At 39.6% G+C, this 23076-nt stretch overlaps 1 protein-coding gene across 1 annotated transcript in view; it reads left to right on the forward strand.

Annotated features, from left to right (window-relative positions):
- The window catches only part of LOC140239176 (uncharacterized), a 71197-nt gene that overhangs the window by 43278 nt on the left and 4843 nt on the right, over positions 1–23076 (forward strand). Inside the window, exons 14-17 of the mRNA XM_072319058.1 lie at positions 10262–10369; positions 14884–14931; positions 17013–17368; positions 22845–22942. Of these exons, the coding sequence (XP_072175159.1) occupies positions 10262–10369; positions 14884–14931; positions 17013–17368; positions 22845–22942 (610 nt within the window). The remainder of the gene's footprint in view (positions 1–10261; positions 10370–14883; positions 14932–17012; positions 17369–22844; positions 22943–23076) is intronic.

Consider the following 23076-nt stretch of genomic DNA (forward strand, 5'->3'; position numbering starts at 1 on the left):
GGTAAAAGCACTCTGAAAAATCCGTAGCATTTTATTGAAATTCATAAGACATTTCATTTCTTAAAAACAGACACTGCTCTTTTATAAGACAACTGCATAAAGTAGACTGGATTACTGTGACGTTGTTTGAAATATTAAATAATTTAGTTTTGCAAAATAGCTTGCTTAAAACTGTCCTAAGAGTACAGGCAAGATATTAAACCAATGTCATTTATGAAACTTTATCACTCGACACATATGAACTAAAACGCAATAAACACATGCTATGTTTCATGTACAAAATCACGGCTCAATTAACCCCTGGATATTTGCTAGGAAAAAATGATTTTAGATTTACTTCTTACAACTCAAGCTCATTGCAAAGCTTCTCGTTGCCCAAGATCAATACTCACTTTAAAAAGAAAAGCCTCGGTTGTTATAGGGCTAAAAAGGGGAATACCCTGTCATGAGATCTGAAATCTAAATGTACATTGACGGCTTTAAGAAGAGATTAGAGCAATTTTTTGAAAGAGAACATTATAGAATAATCTCTAAGAATATGTTTGTTTGTTTATTTGTTGTTGTTTTTTCTTTAGCTCACCTGAGCCGAAGGCTCAAGTGAGCTATTGCGATGGCTCTTCGTCCGGCGTCCGTGCGTCGTGCGTCGTCCGTCGTGCGTCGTGCGTAAACTTTATATATTCATCTTCTTGAGAAGGTCATTACCGATTTCACCAAACTTGTCAGGTACCATCCCTAAGAAAATAGGATCTCAATTTGTTTAATAGGGCACCATGCCCCATCTCGGGCACCCCCCCCCCCCCCCCCCCCCCATTCAGAAATCTTAAAAAAAAAATCGCCTCCTCCATAGCCAGACGTGATAGAGCTATAAGACTATGAGTAAGTACATTGATGACTGCAGTTTCAAGTTTGTTCATGGCCGAATCGGGGATGTCCCCCTTAGGACGCAGGGGAGAGGGTGGGGAGGGGTCCTAATGGGGCCTAAACTGTTCATTTTCATCTTCTCCTTGAAAACCATGTGATGAATTTTCATCAAACTTGGCAGGTAGCATGCCAGGGTATTAAGATCTCAATTTGTTCAATAGGGTACCATGCTCCCCTCGGGGGCAGAGTTTAATCAGGAAGGTGGGAAGATACCACCTCCCTGGTATAATACTATGAGTTTGCGTACATTGATGACTGTTACAGTAGTTCCAAGTTTGTTAATTGCCGATCCAGGCCTGCCCCAGAGTCGGGGGTGGGGGGGGGGGGGGGTATCCAAATGCAGACGTAAAATGTAAATTTTCGTCTTCGCTCTGAAAACCGCACAATGGATTTTCATCAAATTTGGCAAGTACAGGTTTAGCCTTCATAGAGGAATAGGATCTCAAAGTTTTTGAATGGGCACCATGCTTTCTTTAGGGATCACACGGGCCCAAACCTCCTAAATTACGGAATATTCAGTTATTTCTGCTCTAGAATTAGAAGTGATAGAGCTTTAAGTTTTGTTTGTTTGTTTTGTTTTTTTCCAAACAGCCAAGTCCAACATTCCATCAAGTAAAATAATCCTGACAGGTATTTTTTTACCAGTGTGAAGGAATATGCAAATTGACACCATATCCCCCTCTCTCAAAGCTGCCCACCGCGCCCCAAGTTTCAAATGTGCTCAGGTAAGAGTCTGCAAGAATGCATGGAAGCTGAACTTGCGATGCCCTGGTGAGCGCGACACCACCGGGTCTCTCGTTCAGAATGCTATTCGGAGATTATGTTATCGGTGTGATTTGACTCATTTTTCCCACACTCATATTCATGTGATTTGATTTTTTTATTTTTCTCTTCTTGATAATTTCTCATTTTCATTTTCTGTTTTCTTTTTTCTATGATTTTGCATGTTCATATGCATTGTTTTGTAAAATTATATCATAGTAATTTTGTTTTTGTTCTTTTTTTTATCTGTGCACGGACATGCTGAAGAACAGCCATGGTTGAAGCTAGTGTCGTGCAGAACCAAATGAGTGACTGAATGAATGAAGTAATGAAGTAATGAAAGAATGACACAGAAAATGATATGTGTAATGACCTTCAATTGGTTGCTGGCGGTTGTCACTTCTCTTAAAAACATTTGGTGCGTTCTTCCTGCAGCAGAATGAGGGGCAGAAATGTCTTAAATTTTCTATACTTCAGCTCTTTTATAATAAATATTAAAGAAAAAGCAATCGATGAAAGTGTCCTCAAAATTCCGCAATTGAGAGAATGCTACTTTAGTTCATCTTTTTACAATAGTGGCATCAGTGACAATCACATTTTGTCACATATTTTTTTTTGCCATTAATGCTCATTGCTGTCTTAATATCAAAATCACGAATAGTTCATAGCAACCCAGGAATTAAATGTTAAAGGTTTACAGGACCTTGTCATATCTCTATCCAATTATCTGTGGATTTTCTTTTTGAGAAAAAAAAAAATCCTTTTCCTTACTCAATGTTCTTACAGAAGTATTTCATATCATTTTTCATCCTCTTACATTGCTGCAAAGCTCCAATCAATAGCACACCACTGGGGACCTGCCATCTCCCCTACTGCATCAGAGTCTTACGCCAAGAGTATCTGCACCATGCCCCACCTTCAAAAGTTACAGCTATACGAAGTCGAGATACCAGACGATTTCTTTCTTGCCCTTGGCACATCAGCAGCAGGAGCCGAGGTATCTTCTTTCTTTGCTTCTTTGTATCCCTCGTCATGTATGCTGGAGGATACTTTGGATTCAGCAGAGTTACGCCGCCGCCGCCGCGTCTTGTGTGCACTTTAGCGGCCACAAACCTTGACTGATTTCTTTGAAATTTTGTATGGATGTTCATATTAGTTATCTACATACCTACAACTTTGGGTGATGCTGCCCCCATGGTTCCGTCTTTTATAGGGTATATGTCATATTTTTGTGCATAGTTTGTGCGCTCTAAAGGTCACATTTTGTTAAAGGTCGTGTCACACCTTTCCGGGAAGACCTCGCGTGCAATTGCGAAGAACAAATTTTACTACCCGGAGGTCCCCGCAGATGACCCGCACGTGACAGTACCTAGCACGTATCTCACCCGTATTCGCCCGGATGTGCGCACGCTAATCCTTTTTACTTGCAACTACATTAAGGCCCTGTCACACCTTTAGGGAAGATGTCTATATAGGGCGCGGACAAGCCCAGGAAGGGTTGCGGAAGCAAATTCTGTCATTTCGGCATCCTGTCCGCGTCAGACGCGGAAAATATGTGCGAATCGGCTTGTCGTGGGACATTCCTAGGAATGTGTGCGGAATGTGCGCGGACTGATTGCGGGCATTCCTATAGGAGTGTCCTAGGAATCACTCCGGAAGAGTGCGAAATACTTCGGAATATGCTAATCGTAGTCGGGCAGCGCGGAAACATCTAGGATTACACCAGGAATGAACGCGGACAGTCAGGATGTCTTCCGGATAACATAAGTTAGACATGCGGACAATACCAGGAAAATTGAAAGGTACAAATTTGGCGCTGACTTTGAATTTTCCTCATTTGACTGCTAGCCGTCATGAAGGTCACGCCAGTCAAAATTCGCTTTGCCCTATTGCTTCAAATACCAGCTATGAGAGATGCTGAGATAGCACTTATAGCTCACAGGTCAATGAGGCCTCACAGACCTGATACATGGAGTGCTTTACCCGACTCCCTACAAACACGAGCAACTCTGTTTTCTTTCAAAGCTAGTTTAAAGAAATATATTTTGACTCAATATATTTAATAAAATGGAGTATAGTAATTGATATGAGTTTGTTTATGTTTTGGTCTGAATTTATAAGTATTATTATACTGATATACTGAAGAATAATCATATATCATAAAATGACCCCTACAAAAACATTCAACTGACGTATTGCACTCGCACAGCACTCATTGACATCTTCTTCTCCCTCTAAAGCATACTATTGTAATGTAGAAACGTTTGTGTTGCTTCTGTGTCATTTGGTTATGTTTGGCTTTAATTTTTTACATTGATGTAATTCATTTTTGATTTGATTGGATTTGAGAAGCAAAATAAAGTTAAATAATTTTCAAGCTTATAACACAGTAGGCCCTACTTTTAACATAAGTATATAGGCCCTATGCCTATTTATATATAAAAAATGACCTAGTTCCACTTTTGTGGTGTTTGAGTTGGACGGACACATTTAAAGCGAACTAAACGATGCACTATGTATAGATGTAATGGCAACTATTAAAAATCCCTCAAATGAAACTGACTTCTGAAAAGAACGCAAAAAAACTCCAAAGTTCACTCGAAGCGGAGTGCTGCTTCCTCTTTTTCCTAGTTACAGTTGGCAAAATATCCACTGCCTTCTGCTTTGCTTCCTTCATTTGGGACTGGAAAATACTGATATTTACCTTTTCCTAATCAGTGAAAGAGAGGTTTGATTGTGGGGCTTGCATGAGGACCTCGCCTCCATTAATTGGTCTTTTTGCGTGTCATTGACATAATGCTGCATTGATCTATTTTATCAACTTTCAAAATGATTTCGCTCATGGAACGTGTTGACTCTTTCATGTCTTGATCACAAAATTTCCGCATCGGTTCCGGACACTTGCATATATAGATCCGCATCGGCTCCGCGCTGTCCTAAAACATTCCTGGTGTCTTCCGCTTTCATTCGCGAAGCTTCCCCACACCGCGGGATTCTTTCAGGAGCGTTTTCGGAAGGAGCGGAAGGATTCCGGACAGGCGGGATGTCCTGAGGACATCGTCAGGACAAGTTGCTGAAGGTGTCAGGAAGTTCATTTCCGCGTCCTAATTTTGGTCTCGATCAAAATTTGGACGCGGAAATTTTTCTCTCTCCCGAAGGTGCGGAAACGCCCGGACATGTCTTGGACAGTGAGCGGACACTTTCAGGAACGTGCGGACAGGTTGCCGAACGAGTGCGGAAAACCAAATTTGCCTTCCCGATCTTGTTCGCGTCTTGTCCGCGCCCTAGTGGACGCCTGGTCTTAAGGGTAAGCTACTAGGGCTTGTTGCGTATGGATATTTTCCAGCATATGGACAATTTTTTTTTCGGACAGAAAAGGATTTGGGCGATTTTGAATGTGGCCTACTTGCTGGACGCTTCTCCTTAATTTCTACTTGCGGGTATTTTGTGTGACCTGTGTGCCAGGCTCGTGGGGCTGACAACTCAGTGAAGGAATTCTTCTGAAGGAAAGGCAGAAGTCCCACTGCTCAATATCATTATCTTTGCTAAATACGGGGACTGCGAAGTACCTGCGTGGGAGTTGCTGCGAGGTGCTGCCGTTAAGGGCCTCCTACCGGCGTTAATTCTACGTGGCCTCTTTGGGCAATCTCACCCGGAAAAAGTTTTGGTCATGCTCAAAACTGAAATTGGACTTGCGTCCACACCTCCGGGCAACTACGGCGAGATACACGCTATACGTACTGTCAGGTGTGGACCAACTGTGGAGAGCTCCGGGTAGCAAATTTGTTTCCCCGCAAGTCAACCCGCAAAACTTCCCCAGATGCGGTATGACAAGGCCTTGAGCATGCTCAAAACTTGTTCCAAGTGACTCGCGGGGGTTTGCCCGCAGAGGTACATGCACGCAGAACACCAGTAGGAGACGCTTACCGGCAGCACCTTGCAGGCAACATCGCAGTACCCGTAAGTTGCTCGTAACAGAAAACGGATCGGATTTTAAAGCACTCATGCAGTTCATACGGAATACACGCAAGTAGAAAATAAGTATCTATATAGCAGGTAAGACACAAGAGAGAAACTCGCAAACATTCTTGTCCGCCGGCAGAAAATTCTCCTGCGTGCTGGAAAATCCCTACTGGCAACAAGCCCGCGTAGCTTGCCCCGAAAGTTGTGACGTGAATTTTGTTCAAATTTGGTATTGGAAGTTTGTCATGATGCAAATTTGTAAACCTATAAATTTTGAATGTGCCGCCCCCAGTGTTCCGTCTTTTATAGGGTCAAATGTCATATTGGTAGATGGTTTGTGTATGCTCTATAGGCTACATTTCTTGACAGATTTTGTTCAATTGGTATGAAGCTCTGCCATGATATAATCTACAAGCCTATAGATTTTGGAGCTGCTGCCCCCAGTGTTCCGTCGTTTATAGGGTCAAAGGTCATATTGCTGGTGGATGATCTGTGTGCGCTCTATAGGCTACATTTTTAACTGATCTGTTTTAATTTGGTGGGGTGAGAATTCCGCCTTTAACTTTTTGCTACGTTCTAAGAAGCCACTGCATGAAATGTTAAAAAGCATTCAATTCTAGAGAAGTCGTAAGTTTATTCTATTGAAATTGGTTTTGAAGTGGCTGAGATATCAAAAAACATAGTAAAGCAAAGTGATCCTACTTAAAGTCGGGTCACACCTTTTATTAGGTTCGCTTTGTTTTGGATATCTTAGCCAGTTCAAAATCGATTTTAATCAAATAAACTTTGAATTCCTCTTAGACTTTATGCTCTTTAATTTCTTATAAGAGGTTTCTCATTATCTAGAAAATATAATCATCAAAAATCGTCTCAGACAAATTATAGTCTTTCACATAATTTTTCACCCTCATAAGTTCAAGTTGAAATAAAAACCGATCATAATTATAATGTATAATGAGATGATGAAAGGTCCTTGATTTGTAATGATACTAAAGTCAATTGTTGGTTATCATTCCTGTCACAAAATTTGGTGCATTCTTTCTTGAGGATCATGAGAGGCAGGGTTGTCTCACTTTTTGTTTTTTCTTTACTTCAGCTCATTTCTGTTAATAGTTTTCTAGTTTTCACAACAGTGGAATCATAGACAATAAATGATGTGAATGAGATACGAAATTATGTTATTTTTTTTTTACCTTAAAAGCCCCCTACCCCTAGAATGAAGTGTTTACATTTTTTCATACCCTCCTAGCACCATCTTGACTCTAACCAATAATCTGTGCATTTCTGTTGGAATCAAACGAATACATAATTCTTCTCTCATATTCTTAACAAGCGTATCATTTTCATCCTCCTTATTTCTGCAAAGCTCCAGTCAATAAGCCACTGTGGCGGACGTAACATTTCCCCTGCTGCATCAGAGGCCTACGCCAAGAGTCTCTGCACCATGCCAAACCTTCAGACTCTACAGCTAGAAAATGTCAGGATAACAGACGATTTCTTTCTCACCCTTGCCAAATTAGCATCAGGATCAAAGGTATCTTCTTTCTATTACAGGAACCTCAAATGTACATCCAATATTTCTATAAACAAAAAGCAAAAATAAAAAATCGACTCACCCCAGTTTTACTTGGCTCAAAAGTCGAATTACATTGTTTTCTACTGTCAGCTCCCGACTCTGTCTATTGCAAGGAATAGAGACCACTGTAGAGCACAAGTCATTTCCACATTTTCCAGTCATTTTCCAACAGTAAATACAAAATAATTATACAGAATGGATTACTATCACATGTGAAGAGCCAGCACATAATCGAATGACGGTGTCATTTAAAGTATTGATTGATAAAAAAATCCTTTTATTAGACTTTTGAATTAATTCATGTTTCTTCAATGGCAAATATTTTACTCTTTCATATCAAAGTGCTCCTACACTGTATTATCTACCTTTTTATCCTCACAAGTTTATGTCAAATCTATCGAATCTACGTACCAACTAATGACAATTATGGAATATCCGTCCATGAGTATCTCTGTTTTCGCGTTGCAACAGGGAGCTTCAAACATATATGGCAGAGATGATGGTCTCAATATATATGATTTGAAGAAAAGGGCTCCAAACATACATGGTGTATGAAAACGATAAACTAGAATGTAGTAAGCAAAAGAGTGATAGTTTCACTCGAATTTATTTATTCAAGATTTCATGCGTGTTCACAAAATAGGAGTGCATACAAAAATGTATGCAAGTACATCTCATATAGCCAAGACAGAATATATACGATAAGTATACATTGATAAGAAGCAGTTACAGAAATAGTATACAACTCTAAGAGAGCTACATTATTCAAGGTAACAAACACGCAAAGGAATTGCAACATAAGCTTAAAGCTTGAAAATCGTTGCAAACCCTGTGCACACAATCTATATGCTTGCAAGTAGTTTAAATGATGAGTTGGGGGGGGGGGTATTTACAAAGAGAGGAACATGAGGGGGGAAAGAAGAAATGCATGTGTGGTGCCTATTGATCCTGTCGGACATTGACAAGAGAGAACAAAAAAAAATTGACCAAAAAAAAAAAAAGAAACACACACACACAATAAGTTACGAATTTTTTAATCTTACCAATACAGATGTCAGTGACAATGACTTGTCAAATGAAAAAGATGCCATAACCCCATAAAGTACCTTAAAGTATGGTGAACGAGACATTAAAATCAAGAAAATCATATAAAAGAAGGTGTCAAAGCACAGGGAAATGTCTTCTAAAACAGATTTTTAATGTGACTTATTAAAAGATATTCGCGCCACTGACAAATCGCAAGTTGAAATTGATTTAAAAATTGATTGATTTACTTCACCGATTTTCGCTCTGAAACTGCCGTCTTTTTCGAATCCTAAAATATGACGTCATGAAATGAACAAAACCCTTTACGAGTGCAGCAGGACATCAAGGCCGCCATTCATAAAGCACGTATTTCTCGGTGAGCGGATGCAATATCTGGCCTGTCTTTAGTGGCATCTGCATTTTCGGCTGAGACATTAAAACGTCCATTTTTTACCGTACATTGTACGGGAAAACTTTTGACATCGAGAGTGAATGGAGTGATGACAGTGACAATGACACTGATAGTGACAGTGGCAAAGTCGGGGTGGTAGAGGAAGCGAGGGAGAGGCGACGGATATAGAAGGCCGTTGCGGACATAATTCATTTTGGGCATACGTATGGAAACGGGAATACGTATGCCACTTCCTTTAGCAAACGTTTGCTAACATTATTGACCAATCAGCGAGTGCTGTTTGGCAAACGTTTGCATGTTATCTATTATACGTATGCCCCATTCCATACGTATGTTAATTTACTGCGCATATTATGCAATTGATCGACCAATCAGGTACTCCGTGTAATATGCATTTGTATATATATGTATGTTGCGTGTGTGTATAGTGTGCATGGTAGGTACTCGCTCCCAATCTGAGAAAGGAGGTACTAAGTGTACGTATATGTATACATGTAAATCTCACACTGTACCTTGTTAGTTCCTCCGTTAGAACATGGTTAAATCTGCCTTCTTCAATGAGCTGAAGATTTTTTTTGGAGACTCGTGCACTCACCGCAATTCTCTTCCACTTGAGTTTTATTGGCCATACTGAGCTGATCTGAGCAGTACTGAGTTGTACTGAGCTGATCAGCTGGTTCCAACAGCTAACTGCATTGCTTGCCTTGAAAATCAATTAACTGGCATTCTGCGCATACGTATAAAAACGGCATACGTTTGCTAACAAAAACAAAAACAAAAACAAAAACAAAAAATCTTGCAAACGTATGCTATCGTTTGCAAAACAAGACCAACCGATTGGTCAATTAGTAAACGTTTGCTAAAGGCAGTTGCATACGCATGCCCGTTTCCATATGTATGCCCTAAACGCATTATGTCCGCAACGGCCTTCCATTGACGGAGCCCACTGTGTGCAATGGATGGAGTGCGTAGCACAGCGCATCTCAGCGCAGGGCTAATTCGTTCATTTCGTGACGTCATAATTTTGGTCACCAAAATTTCGCCGTCAGATCGGGTTCAGGTGGTCTAAAACGGGTCTCAAAACACCATCTCTCCATCGTTCTAGAGACTTTTTTTTACCTTCTGAAAGTTAATTATTCATATTCCTATAGAGACTTAAGCTTTCCAGAAATGTATAAATCACCTTGTTTATCAATATCGTCCTTTTTTCTCGTTCACCATACTTTAAGAAGGTTGAATATCTTCATATTCATTTGATAGTAGGCGAACACAAATACACACATGTATCCTTGGTGCTATTTCTCGCACGAAGTTAAAAGTACTCGCCTTCGACGTTTCCATCCTCCTACTTCATTTCTGTATACATAAAATCGCCTCCACAGATTTGAGCATATCATTTTAGAATACAACATATTAAGACATATACTGTTTTCTTCTAAAACAAAGGAAAAAACAAAAACCCGAGTGAAAATATTTGATAATATCTGTGGAATTATCAAGCACTACAAAGTGTGAAATTACTTTCATATTGTGTAATCGTGATTCTACTGGCAGTAACTTTAACAGGATCTGTACTACATCGATTTTGATCACTTAACTAGATTCAGCGATTGGAACTGTTCAAAGCTTCAATATCGGCAAGTATTCTTCACTCCATTTTACATCTACCATATCTGAGTTTCCTTACTGTTCGAGACGTTAACAACGAGGTAAGTTTGAAGAAATCTTGAAAGGAAATCGAGTTTGTTCGAAAGCGTGAGATCCGTCTATAGTGAGATATTCGTCGAACCTTGTTTGACTGTAAATTGACCGGCAATGTTTCTATTACAATCCATGTAACAGTTGGCTTCATGAACAATATCAATTTCCCAAGTTCTTCACCTGTGGAAGAAAATGATTTCATTTTTTCTTCTACATTTCGCATTGACCAATAGTTTACTGTCCTGGAGATGTTCACAATTTAAAAAAAAAAACGGATGGAAATGCTACTGCATCAGAATCAATGACGTGCACCTAGTCTTGTCTGAATAATACACAGTACTCTGGCACTACTGACCGATGCAAGTGCATTTGCTGCCCACCATACTTCCCTTTCGGCACTGATAGGTGCAAGAAAATATTGTCAGATGTAGTTTACTAAGCTGGATTCTGTGATTTTTACAAGAAGGGGTATAGAGAAAGAGATTTCATACTTTAGCCATTGCCAGTCAGGCCACTCACTCCAGTTTGTTACAGCAGTGTTATTCATTTGTTCTGTGTTTAGTCTTTTAGTCTATGTATTTAGTCTTTTATACTACTGAAGTACTTTAGCGTGAGTGGCTTATTTCAACATCATTTTACTTGGAAGGTTAAGCTACAGTAACAAAGGTTCGTACGAATGATGCGTTCGTACGAATGTTACTGTTCGTACGAATTCTGGAGTTCGTAGAGATTCGTAGATGGGACACGGATTCTTATACGGCCTTCTTACGAATTTCGTGCGAACGCTGTATAATTCGCAAGAGAAACGAAATGATTTTCAGTTATACAATACCCCTAGAATTCGTTCGTTTTTCGTAAGAATACCTTTAGTTATTCTTTCGTCAGACTTACGATTTCTTGTTGTCGTATGATGGTCGTAAATGCAACTCACATAACTCTCAAGTCATTCTTAAAAAGATTTTACGATTTTTATTCTGTATATTTTGTCGGGTTGTTAAAAAGACGCTGTCGTGTCCTGTCGAAACTTCTGTAACAGTTGAAAGTTTTATACTTCAAGCTGGCAGTAGTGCCAAGGAGACTACAACAAGCTGCATCTACAAGTAGAGGAGGAGGAGGTTGTTGCTCCAACTCTCCCCCTCTTGCCCCTTCCTCCTCATCTACCTCATTTCTTTTCTTCTCCTTCCCCCTTTCCTTTTTGGTTGCCTTCCCTTTTGGTCCCATATTTAACAGAGATGTTTTCTGGTCGAACACCTAGAATAGAGTGAGGATTTGAACTTCGCGCGTTTGGCTTTATACCCCCTAAAGTCAACAGTTGCACAAATTGTACCTACACCTTAGAGTCCCTTATACGAACGCCTTACAGACTCGAAGAGTTGTTCGTAAGAACGCCGTACGAATCTCCATTCGTAAGGCAGTCTTACGAAAGACGTAAAAGCCCTCTATGAACGACTTAAGGCGTTCTTACTATCATCGTAAGAATCTAAGGTTTCTAGAATTGTCTCTCGACCCTACAAAATCTTGCATAGTTCTTACGATGTTCGTACAACGTTCGTACGGCTACCTTACGAAGAGAGAGTTTCGAACGAAGTTAAAAAAAAAATCTAGGACAAGACCATCGACCAGGCTACGAACTTAGGGTGGGATTTCACGGAGCACGGGAACGATTTGCGAAGGACGCGAATGACAAAATCCAACATTCGGAAAAGTTTTTCTCCGAATGCGTTCCGACAATGAAGCCGAAAACGATTCTTGCTCAATTTGTGCGAAGTTTCCACGACGTATGTGAGAATGTCGTGTGTATCATTGCTAAAGTACAGCATGTTACGTCCACGAAGACCACGCGACGGAAATGCGAACAACGAAAAATTTTCAATAATCATGGGAGAAAATGTACCCAAGGAGAGGTGGAAGCTGTCTTGAGTTGAATTTTTTTCTTCCCTCTATTTCTCCTTTCTTTTTCTCTCATTTCTCTATCGTGTGCTTGCCTACATTTTTTTTTTTTCGTAGGACCTATCTCCACTAGTAAAGCATTTGATTTTTTTTTTGTAGTTCCTCCAACACATAATCTCTATAGTTCAAATGAAATTTTACAAACTTTAGATTAATTTTAAGTGTATTCTGCGATTTTTTTTATATCAAACATTTCTTTCTCTTTGGTAGTCTTTAATTTCTTTTGTTACTAAAGTTGTTAATAATTGTTTGATGTTTATATGTATGCTACGATTTTTTTTTTTTGGAGAAAACATATAGGTCATACATCCCCCGAACGTGCGCTAAACGTTCGCGAGAATGTCTCAAAAGGTACGCGAACAGTTTGCGATTACGTCGTAAAATGATCGGAAAAACTTCGCAGATTTCGCGTAAGGGTGGGATTTCACGGAGCACGCGAACGATTTGCGAAGGACGCGAATGACAAAATCCAGCATTCGGAAAAGTTTTTCTCAGAATGTTTTCCAACAATGAAGCCGAAAACTATTCTTGCGCAATTTGTGCGAAGTTTCCGCGACGTATGTGCGAATGTCGTGTGTATCATTGCTAAAGTACAGCGTGTTACGTACACGAAGAACACGCGACGGAAATGCGAACAACGAAAAATTTTCAATAATCATGGGATAAAATGTACCCAAGGAGAGGTGGAAGCTGTCTTGAGTTGAATTTTTTTCTTTCCTCTTTTTCTCCTTTCTTTTTCTCTCATTTTTCTATTGTGTGCTTGCCTACATTTTTTCCTAGGACGTAGGGCCTATCTCCACTAATAAAGCATTTGATCTTTTTTTTTTTTTTGCAGTTCCTCCAACACATAATCTGTATAGTTCAAATGAAAGTTTACATACTTTCGATTAATTTTAACTGTATTCTGCGATTTTTTTTGTATATCAAGCATTTCTTTCTCTTTGCTAGTCTTTAATTTCTTTTGTTACTATAGTTGTTAATAATTGTTTGATGTTTAGGTGTATGCTACGATTTTTATTTGTAGAAAACGTATAGGTCATACATCCCCCAAACGTGCGCTAAACGTTCGCGAGAATGTCTCAAAAGGTACGCGAACAGTCTGCGATTACGTCGTAAAATGATCGGAAAAACTTCGCAGATTTCGCGTAACATACGCGAGACATTCTCCAAAGTTTCGGAGTCTGTTTGGGGTTTCACGAACATTTTGCGAACATCGCGCGTGTCGTGCGAAGGTCTTGCGCATATGACGAGGCTTTAAAGACACTTTCGAGAACAATTCGCGAGCAAATCACGACCAAGTGTGCGGAAAAGGTTCGCAGAAAATTTCAAACTTTTTTGAAATTCTCGCCGAAGTAAAGACGACATTCGCGAACGACTGACGACGCTTCCGAACCCTCACGTTCGTTTGGCGAACTTTTGCAGACTAAAATACGAATGCTGGATTTTGCCATTCGCGTCCTTCGCAAATCGTTCGCGTGCTCCGTGAAATCCCACCCTAACATACGCGAGACATTCTCCAAAGTTTCGGAGTCTGTTTGGGGTTTCACGAAGATTTTGCGAACATCTCGCGTGTCTTGCGAAGGTCTTGCGCATATGACGAGGCTTTAAAGACACTTTCGAGAACAATTCACGAGCAAATCACGACCAAGTGTGCGGAAAAGGTTCCCAAAAAATTTCAAACTTTTTTGAAATTCTCGCCGAAGTAAAAACGACATTTGCAAACAATTGACGACGCTTCCGAACCCTCACGTTCGTTTGGCGATTTTTGCAGACTAAAATACGAATGCTGGATTTTGCCATTCGCATCCTTCGCAAATAGTTCGCGTGCTCCGTGAAATCCCACCCTTACGGACGGTCTACGAATGGTCTACGAACGGTCTGCGAACGCTGGTTTCGTACGGCCTTAGAAATTGTCTAAAAATCGTTCGTACGGCGTTTGTAGCAGTTCGTAAAGGCATTTGTGACCGAGCCTTTAGTTGCTGTCTGTATAAGTGTGTGAATTTAAGTGCGATCTAAATCAACGTATATATAAAAAATGATGGGTTCAAATCATGAAATTACCGTGCCAATGTTATGCCTCATTGCTAGATTATATATATATATATATATATATATATATATATATATATATATATAAATATATATATATATATATATATATATATAAATATATATATATATATATATATAGATATAGATATAGATATATATATATATACATTTTTTTTTTGGGGGGGGGGGGTTGGCTACTACAATTGTAATGTAGGGAGATTTTCGTCGACTTTTCATCCCACTCGGTCGCTGTTCGTATCTCTCTCCCTCTCTCTCTCTCTCTCCCTCTCTTTCTCTCTTTCCTCCTAGTTGTTTATTTCCTTTCCCTACCCCATCTGCACCATTCCCTTCAATAAAGTTCTTTCTAAATTTGTCAGGTATTAAAATATTTCAATCATGTGGTTCTCATGAAATTAACTTTAGTATTATTTATTGAGTATACATTACTTGACGGTATCTTGATTTGATTACTGTTATTGAAGAACAGCATTTGATTTTGTTACTTTAATCTGAACTTCAGGTTTCTATGTCACATCTGGGAAGCAACGAAGAAGAAGCTGACAATGAGGTTTGTTCCAGAATGATGAATGCACTTTTCCAAAACAGATTTTATTTACGTATATCAATGCAGGGTGCTACTCCCATGTGCCATAACGAAGACCATGGGAAACAGATCCGTTTCGTTAACAACAATTAAAAGGGGGCATAATTCCTCTGACAGAGGCATGCTGGAAAATCTGATGGCGAACTGATTAATGGAGTTTTGCTGGATGTAGGCTGCGCAGGAATTTATGCCCCCAATAGACAGATGTTCCGCAATGGAAGAAAGTGCAGATACATTCACGCAATTCATTGTCACGATGAGAGAGGTACAATACAATACGGAGTTCAAATGGAAGAGCGTTTTTCAGGGCAAACTGCTAGTTTATTGGCAGATACTTTTCGTTGACACACATGATCGACAAGAGTTCCTACAGGACTCGTCTAACTGCATGACATGTACGAAGACAGTCTCTATCGCGAGATTTAAGAAGTTCCTTGCTTCGTCAGCGTAATCGATATTTAAAACTCAATTCTTGATGTATTTCCTTAAACTTACAGAAATATTCAGGTAATTTATTTAAATTATGTGAAGGCTATAAAAAAACGTAAAATGTTTGGGTGCATACCTTGATATAGCACGTGTGGAATTCAAACATGACCCCCACGAGAATTCGCTGCGGGGGGCATGTAGTTTTCACGTACAACAAAGGTTCTGCATTGAGGTGGTCAGTGGTTTCCTGCTATCAACATTCATTACAAGGCTTTTCTAATTGGAGAAGAAAGGAGGCAGGATGGGATCACCATCCAGATACCACGATGGTATGCGCATAAGGTACCACGTGTTTGAAAAATTGAATGTTCACTTCATACAGAAGTATTTATGACGGGAAATGCAGGATGTCTGGTTTGTATATGAAGTTTTCATTTTATTCTAAGCTATTCAGGCACAGCGCTGAAGACAAAAGAATTTGTAAAGATTATCACATTGTAGAATTATATGTGGAACTCAATGATTTGTTAATCATAGTATTTGACACATGAGTGCCCATTAAAATTCATGATCATTGCGGAATATACTTGCGACGGTCATCGATAAGTTAATGAGAAGGGCAGGTTGGGAAGGATTAGTAACGTGGTATCCCCACTTTTATAACTTAGACTTTTCCTGCTTTCCTTTTTTTTTTAAATGATAAACAGTTCACTATTAGGTCTTCCTCTGTGAACCTCATCTTGTAGGTGAATAAAGATAGACAAAAAACTATGTAGTCAGTTATTTGGCGTAGGCCTGCAACACTTTTTCTAGTTAAGATTTCAATGTGAAATTGGGCTGCATCTGGAATTATGTTTTTATTTAGTACTTTTTGTCTACAGCCTCTAGTGAGAAAGTGGAGGTGAGATTAAGAAGGCCAAATAATGTTTTCTCTTGAATTGAATGTGAAATAAATATATTCGTGTATTTTTTGTTTCTGTTTACAAGATTTTTTACACCAAATCGTGTTTGCTGCTTAGACGAGCGATCAAACATAATATACCGGGTTTAAAAAGAGTAAGAAAATAATGATCGGTGATGCATCTCATACAACCTATCACTATCCCGAAAGTGAAGACAACTGGCATTTTGTATGATATAGCTGTGTTTCTAGACCATGACTTGCTTTGTGTCCCTATGTTTATTGAAGCATTATGGATGAAGGCTGTGATAGTGCGCTTAGAAACGTCAGTATGAAGCGCCATATAAATGCAATTATTATTATTATTATTATTATTATTATATGCGGTAATTCTCAGGTCGAGGCGTACCATTAGACACGAACAGAATAGTACCCGTTGACAAAGTTATTGTCTCATGAATTTAAAGGGAGCATGTATTCTTTTTTTACGTGCCAATGAATTGATATGATTTGAATATATTATGGTTATATACTAACTTACATTTCTTTTTTTCATATTTCCTTGGAAAGGACAGAATTTATAACTACAAATGTATAGAATTAAAAAGATTGTTCATATTAACTGTCATCTCACTACGCGACCTGCAGTGTGACTGAAACAGTGGTGAGCGTAAACATTCCCATTCTTCTCGTCTTTTGGTTCACTTTTGTACAGAGTGATTTTGTGAGGAGTCCCATCATCCATGTTGGTGTAGACGACAAATCCCTCTCACTTCTCAAACAGCTAAATGTGGTCTCCCTGTGCCCCAATGTGGAGAAGGTCTGTGTTAAAATAGGAAAGTACAGCTCTTACTTGGACATAGATAAGGCATGGCCACTCTATTCTCACAACTTGGAGCTCAACCTGCAGGGGAACATATCACACTTTGTAAGGGACCGCCATTTACGCCAGTCCTTACTTGCACCGCCTACAGTAACCAGACTGTCTGTGATGAACGAGTTGGTGGGCAATGAAGAAGCCAAGAAGTTGATCAGATCTCTCAGCTCTTACCATCATCTCAAGGATGTATCGTGAGTTTTCATGAAACCTAGTATCTCAAGCTTAGGCCTACTTTCATGCAGTGTATTCACTTGACTTCAACTGCAATTACTTTCTATCCCACAGAAGGGTGACATGAAAATACAGAGCATGCATTACAAAATGATATTAATTTGTCAATTGCTGAGAAATATGTATACATGATATAACTTTGTCAAAGTTGTATTCATCAAGCTATCTTGCTTCGTTGGATAGCACTTGTGTGTGATAGATCTCATTTTCACCTTTGATATCTAATCTGAAAGTTTAGCGCAAATGTTTATGCTTCAGACTACAGAGAATTCTTTGTTACTTTTATTTTTGAATGGAGTACGTCTGTTGCGACAAGGATTGTCGCCCCGACAAGGATTGTCGCCCCCGACTTGACGGAGTTGGCGTAAAGGATTGTCGCCTCGTCAAAGATTGTCGTCAGGCGACAATCTGTGACGAGGGCTGGCGGCAAGGATTGTCGCCCGCCCTCGAAGCACATTTTGCTGGGTAATATCGTTCTTGACATAGTCATTGAAATACCAACATATAACTTACATGGCTACATCCATGCAAACATGCCATGTAAAAAGTCATGATGAGGTTTCAAGGAAGTGTGTATGTGCGCGCGCACATGATAATTTCGTGTCCATTTGTGTGTGTGTGTGTGTGTGTTAGTGTATATGATGGAAGAATGTGTTTATTATGTTAGCGTATGTGTTTTGGCTGCGCGTGGGGAGGGATACCTAGTAAGCTGTTGCTGGCATAAACGTTATATTGATTTTATCAGCAGCTTTGACTTTGATGTGTTTGTTTGACGGATTTGTATATGAATTCGGAATGGTGCTTGCGTGCGGGCGGATGCTGCTTTTATGCATACGGTCCATTATGTCTTAGCATCAACATTGGGAAGTCGTTTCATCAGGAAGGAAGGTGGTATCGGTTCGGGTTTGTGTGTCGGGGGGAGGGAGGCTACATTTCGTTATTGCGACGGTTCGTTATTCTGAAGGCTCTTTAGTCCGAAGGTTCGTTATTCCGAATTTCATTTTCGGATCAACGAACCTTCGGAATAACGCCACAAATGTTCGGATTAACGAACCCTTTTTCATTTTCGGATTAACGAACCTCTAGGTATAGGTAATTGTGTGTTTCGGATAAATGAACCTTTGGAAAAACGAACCTTTGGAATAATGAGTTAACCTTCGGAATAATGAACAGCATCCGTGTGTGTGTATGTGTGTAGCATGGTGTGTAGGTGTGTGTATGTATGTGGGTTGGTGAATGTGGGTGTGGGATGATTTAGGTTTTGGTTAATCGGGGGTTGGTGGGTTGGGGAATTGATTTGACCAGACTCATCGAAAACTGCGGAGATGATCATAAGAAGCTTTTCAACGTCGCCAATCGACTTTTGAACCGCAAACAGTCATCTCCATTGCCTAAACATGTCGATGGCTGTGCCATGGCTGAAACTTTTAGTCAGTTTTTTCATTCGAAAGTTGAAAAAATCCGAGATAATTTCAATTGTAATGTTGTACTATCTGAATCTGAACCTGTTACCTCTTCCACACTGGAAACCTTCCAACATACAACTACTGATGAAATACTTCTCCTTCTTCGTAAATTGCCTCCTAAATCCTGTCCATTGGATCCGGTTCCAACCATTCTCTTAAAGGACTGCGCACCCACGTTTGCCCCGATTATTTCTCAAATTGTTAACCTCAGTATCGAGCAAGCTACCGTACCCTTATCTTTAAAGAAAGGTCTGATCCGTCCTTTGCTGAAAAAACCTTCATTGGATAAGGAATCATTGACAAGTTATCGTCCTGTATGCAATCTTTCATTTTTGTTCAAGATTTTAGAGAGAGTTGTGTTCTCGAGACTCTCAGACTATATGCTGGAACATGGTCTATTCGATCCTTTACAGTCGGCTTATCGCCCTCACCATAGTGTGGAGACCCTTTTGATAAATGTTTCTAGTTATATGTTTAAGGGAAATGGATTCCGGATCCGTCACAGCAATGGTTTTGTTAGATTTGTCTTCGGCCTTCGACACTGTAGATCACAGAATTCTTGTCAATACACTTAGAAGTTTGGGTATCCAGGGACAAGCTCTCGAATGGTTTAAATCATACCTATCACACCATTCACAGTCTGTTCTTTTGAATGGTGTCACATCGTCTTCAAAGCCATTAGGCTGTGGTGTACCTCAAGGCTCTGTTGGCGGGCCCACCCTTTTTTCTATCTATTTGATCGGTCTGCGGAAAATATTTCAAAGGCATTCTGTTCGGTATCATCTATATGCAGACGACATACAAGTTTTTGTATCTTTTCCACCACATCAAATCCAAGCATCTCATGCACTGCGCTGTCTAGAAAATTGCATCATTGATATTGATGCTTGGATGAGGTCTAACTCATTGTTTCTAAACCACAGCAAGTGTGAATTTATCCTTTTTGGTTCTAAATCTCACTTGAATAAGTTGGATATTAATTGTATTTCGATTGTAGGTAATGATATTCCTCTGTCAAAGTCATGTCGCAATCTGGGTGTTACGTTTGACTCTCACATGGCTATGTCCGATCAAATCACCAACATTTCTAAATCAATCCGTTATCAATTGCGCAATATTGGTTTTATTCGCAAGTATTTGACTCGCTCTGCCACGGAAAAACTTGTTCATGCACTTATTTCTTCACGCCTTGATTTCGGTAATGGTTTGTTTTTCAATCTACCAAACTCGCAAATTGCCCAATTACAAAAGCTACAAAATGCCGCTGCACGTATTGTTTCTTTGTCAAGTAAACGCAGTCATATCACACCTATCCTGAAGAGTCTTCATTGGTTGCCTGTACAGGAGCGTATTCGGTTTAAGATACTTCTTTTGGTTTATCATGTTATTGAGGGAACAGCTCCTGATTACAATGTTTGTTTGTTTCGTCAATACCAACCTTCACGAACTCTTCGATCCTCAACTTCAGGTCTCTTACATATTCCGTTTTCTAGGAAATCTTGGGGGGAACGAGCTTTCGCTCACGCTGGACCAACACTGTGGAATTCACTTCCTCGTGAGCTGAAAGACTCGAGCTCTATAACATCTTTCAGGAGTAATTTAAAATCCTATCTGTTTAGCAGTGCATTTTGAAGACCAGTGTCTTTTGAAGACAGACTTTCATGTTTTTTTTTCTGCTTCTTCATCCTTCTTCTATTACTGTGATGTACTTGTATTTTCAATCTGTTTGCTTTGATGAACAATTGTAAAGCGCCTTGAGCATTTAATCAAAGTGGAGAACGGCGCTATAGAAATTGTATGTATTATTATTATTATTATTATTAAGAAGGATAGTTATAAATGGTACATGTATTATGACAGATATTAATATTTAGGATAGAATCAATGTAGATTTGTTTCGGTGGGGGGTTGGGGGTTTGGTCGGTTTTTTATGAATGATTCAATTTTACATTTTTATAATGTATTTTTGTGGTTCTTTATGTATATGCCCTTGTAAGTAAGAGGGTGTTAAATGATCCAAACCAATATATTCAAGGGATATAGTTTTGGTAGGGCCCTACACGTCAAAACTTTCTCATGAAGAAATTGTTAGTAGGGTTGGTCTATAATCGAGTTGAATATGTTGAAGTGAGATTATTTGTAGTATAAATTGACAAATGGATTTGTTTGTGATTCGAATTGCCATTTGTAACGTTTTTGTTCATGTCACACCCAGAATGGGTCGATTTATGAATGATTTGAATGAAGTCAATTAACATCAAGGAAAAACAAAAAAAAAAATGTTGAGGTGGTTTATTTGCATTATGAGGATTTGAGAGTTTGTTGGTGTTTGTTTACAATACGTATGTATTGGCGGTGTGCATATGACAAAGAATAGTGATATGGAAGTTATAGTTGAGACTGATGGAAGAATATGACTACAGTGAAAAAATGAACAAAGACAGATAACATTTAAGGGAGGGTACCTCCCTCGTATGACTTTTCTCTGGGTCTCTCTCTCCTAGCCCGCCTCACCGCTGAAATTGACACACCCATACTATTTTGAAATCAACGCTGCTGGGAACTCTATAAATACGTGCTCATACACGTTTAAGGCATTTTCATTGCCAAAATAGTGCCTGCTGCTCAAAAAAGTCTGTTCGCACAAAGATCAAAACACAAACACAAACAGACACACGTACGCATACAGGCACACGTATACACACAGAAAAACAAACACTACCACTATACAACCACCACACATGCACAATTTCTACATATTGTATATATCATACTCCAAACACACACACACGCACACACACACACACACACAGTACACAGTCACACACACACACAGCCATACGGAAACTCATCCCCCTTGCTAAGTCACTTATTGTACACACCTACAAATCATACTCAGCACATACCATGCAGCTCCCAACAAATACACACACACATACACACACACACACACACACACACACACACACACGCACACACACACTCACCCACATACGCACACACACATGTACGCATAACTTACCAGTCATACCCATCCCACCAAAGCATAACACCGGAGCAACCACCCCGAGCCGGGGGTGACAATCTTTGACGGGGCGACAATCTTTGTCGCAACAATTTTTTTGTCATGATAGATTGTCGCCATCGAGGTCAAAAATTGGGAACTGCACAAGCGTCACAGATTGTCTCCAGACGACAATCTTTGACGGGGCGAGAATCCTTGATGTCAACTCCGTCAACGATTGTCGCCCCGAGCCGGAAGCGACAATCCTTGTCTCAACATACGTCACTTTCTCTGAAGGAACGATCAAGGGAATAGGATGTAGAAAGTCAGAATTCATATTACATTCCAAAATATATCTTTTATGTAGTAAAGAAACTACAGAGCAGTCGGGATGATGCATGTGTTCCTTTAGATAGGGTTCCTATAATCAAGACCCATAAGAAATGTGTGACCTTTTGTTTGTTTCTTTGCGAAGAGACTGGTTTTCGCCTTAGAAAACGTGTTAACAAGCAAGAAAAGAGCATAGGTTATGAACAAGATAGTCCATGGGCCAGGCCAGATATTGGTACCATCTGAGGTGGAAATACCTTTTTGGTGTCATTTTGTTTGTCGGGCATAGATATGCTTATCAAGCTATTTGTATAGCGGTTGGTCTCGATTCAGAAGTACAGGGATATAACAACGAGACCAAATTGGTTAAAAATTCATTTATCATGACTAAGCTACTCATTTGGTGGTACCAACAACTCATTTTTCGGCTCTTCGCCCATGGACTAAGAGGGATTGTCATTGAATATTGATATAGGTTTATGATGCGTAGTGTTATGAAGCAGTTAAACGGCAGCATCAATAATGACTCACCGGCTACATACTGTTTGCTTGTCATAAGTTTCCAGCATCACTCGGGTTATTGTTCACATTGCTTTTATTGTTTGTTTGTTTGTTTGTTTGTTACTTTTAATTCAGGGTGATCAGATGTAATACCTCAGAGGATCTTGATCCATTCTGCAGAGAAGTCAACGCAGAAGGGCGGCTTCTCATTTCTGTTGAGCACGGAGAACCAAGTATGCATCCCCGTAAATATAGATAGATGTAGTGTTATACCAAATGCAATTCTGTGTAATCTGTAATCTGCCCTGAAAGTTTGGAATGAGGGTTTATCATGATGGAGTCTACAAGGTAGCTTATAGATTTTGGA

The sequence above is a fragment of the Diadema setosum genome, chromosome 15 (genome assembly GCF_964275005.1).
Source record: "Diadema setosum chromosome 15, eeDiaSeto1, whole genome shotgun sequence".
Lineage (NCBI taxonomy): Eukaryota > Metazoa > Echinodermata > Echinoidea > Diadematoida > Diadematidae > Diadema > Diadema setosum.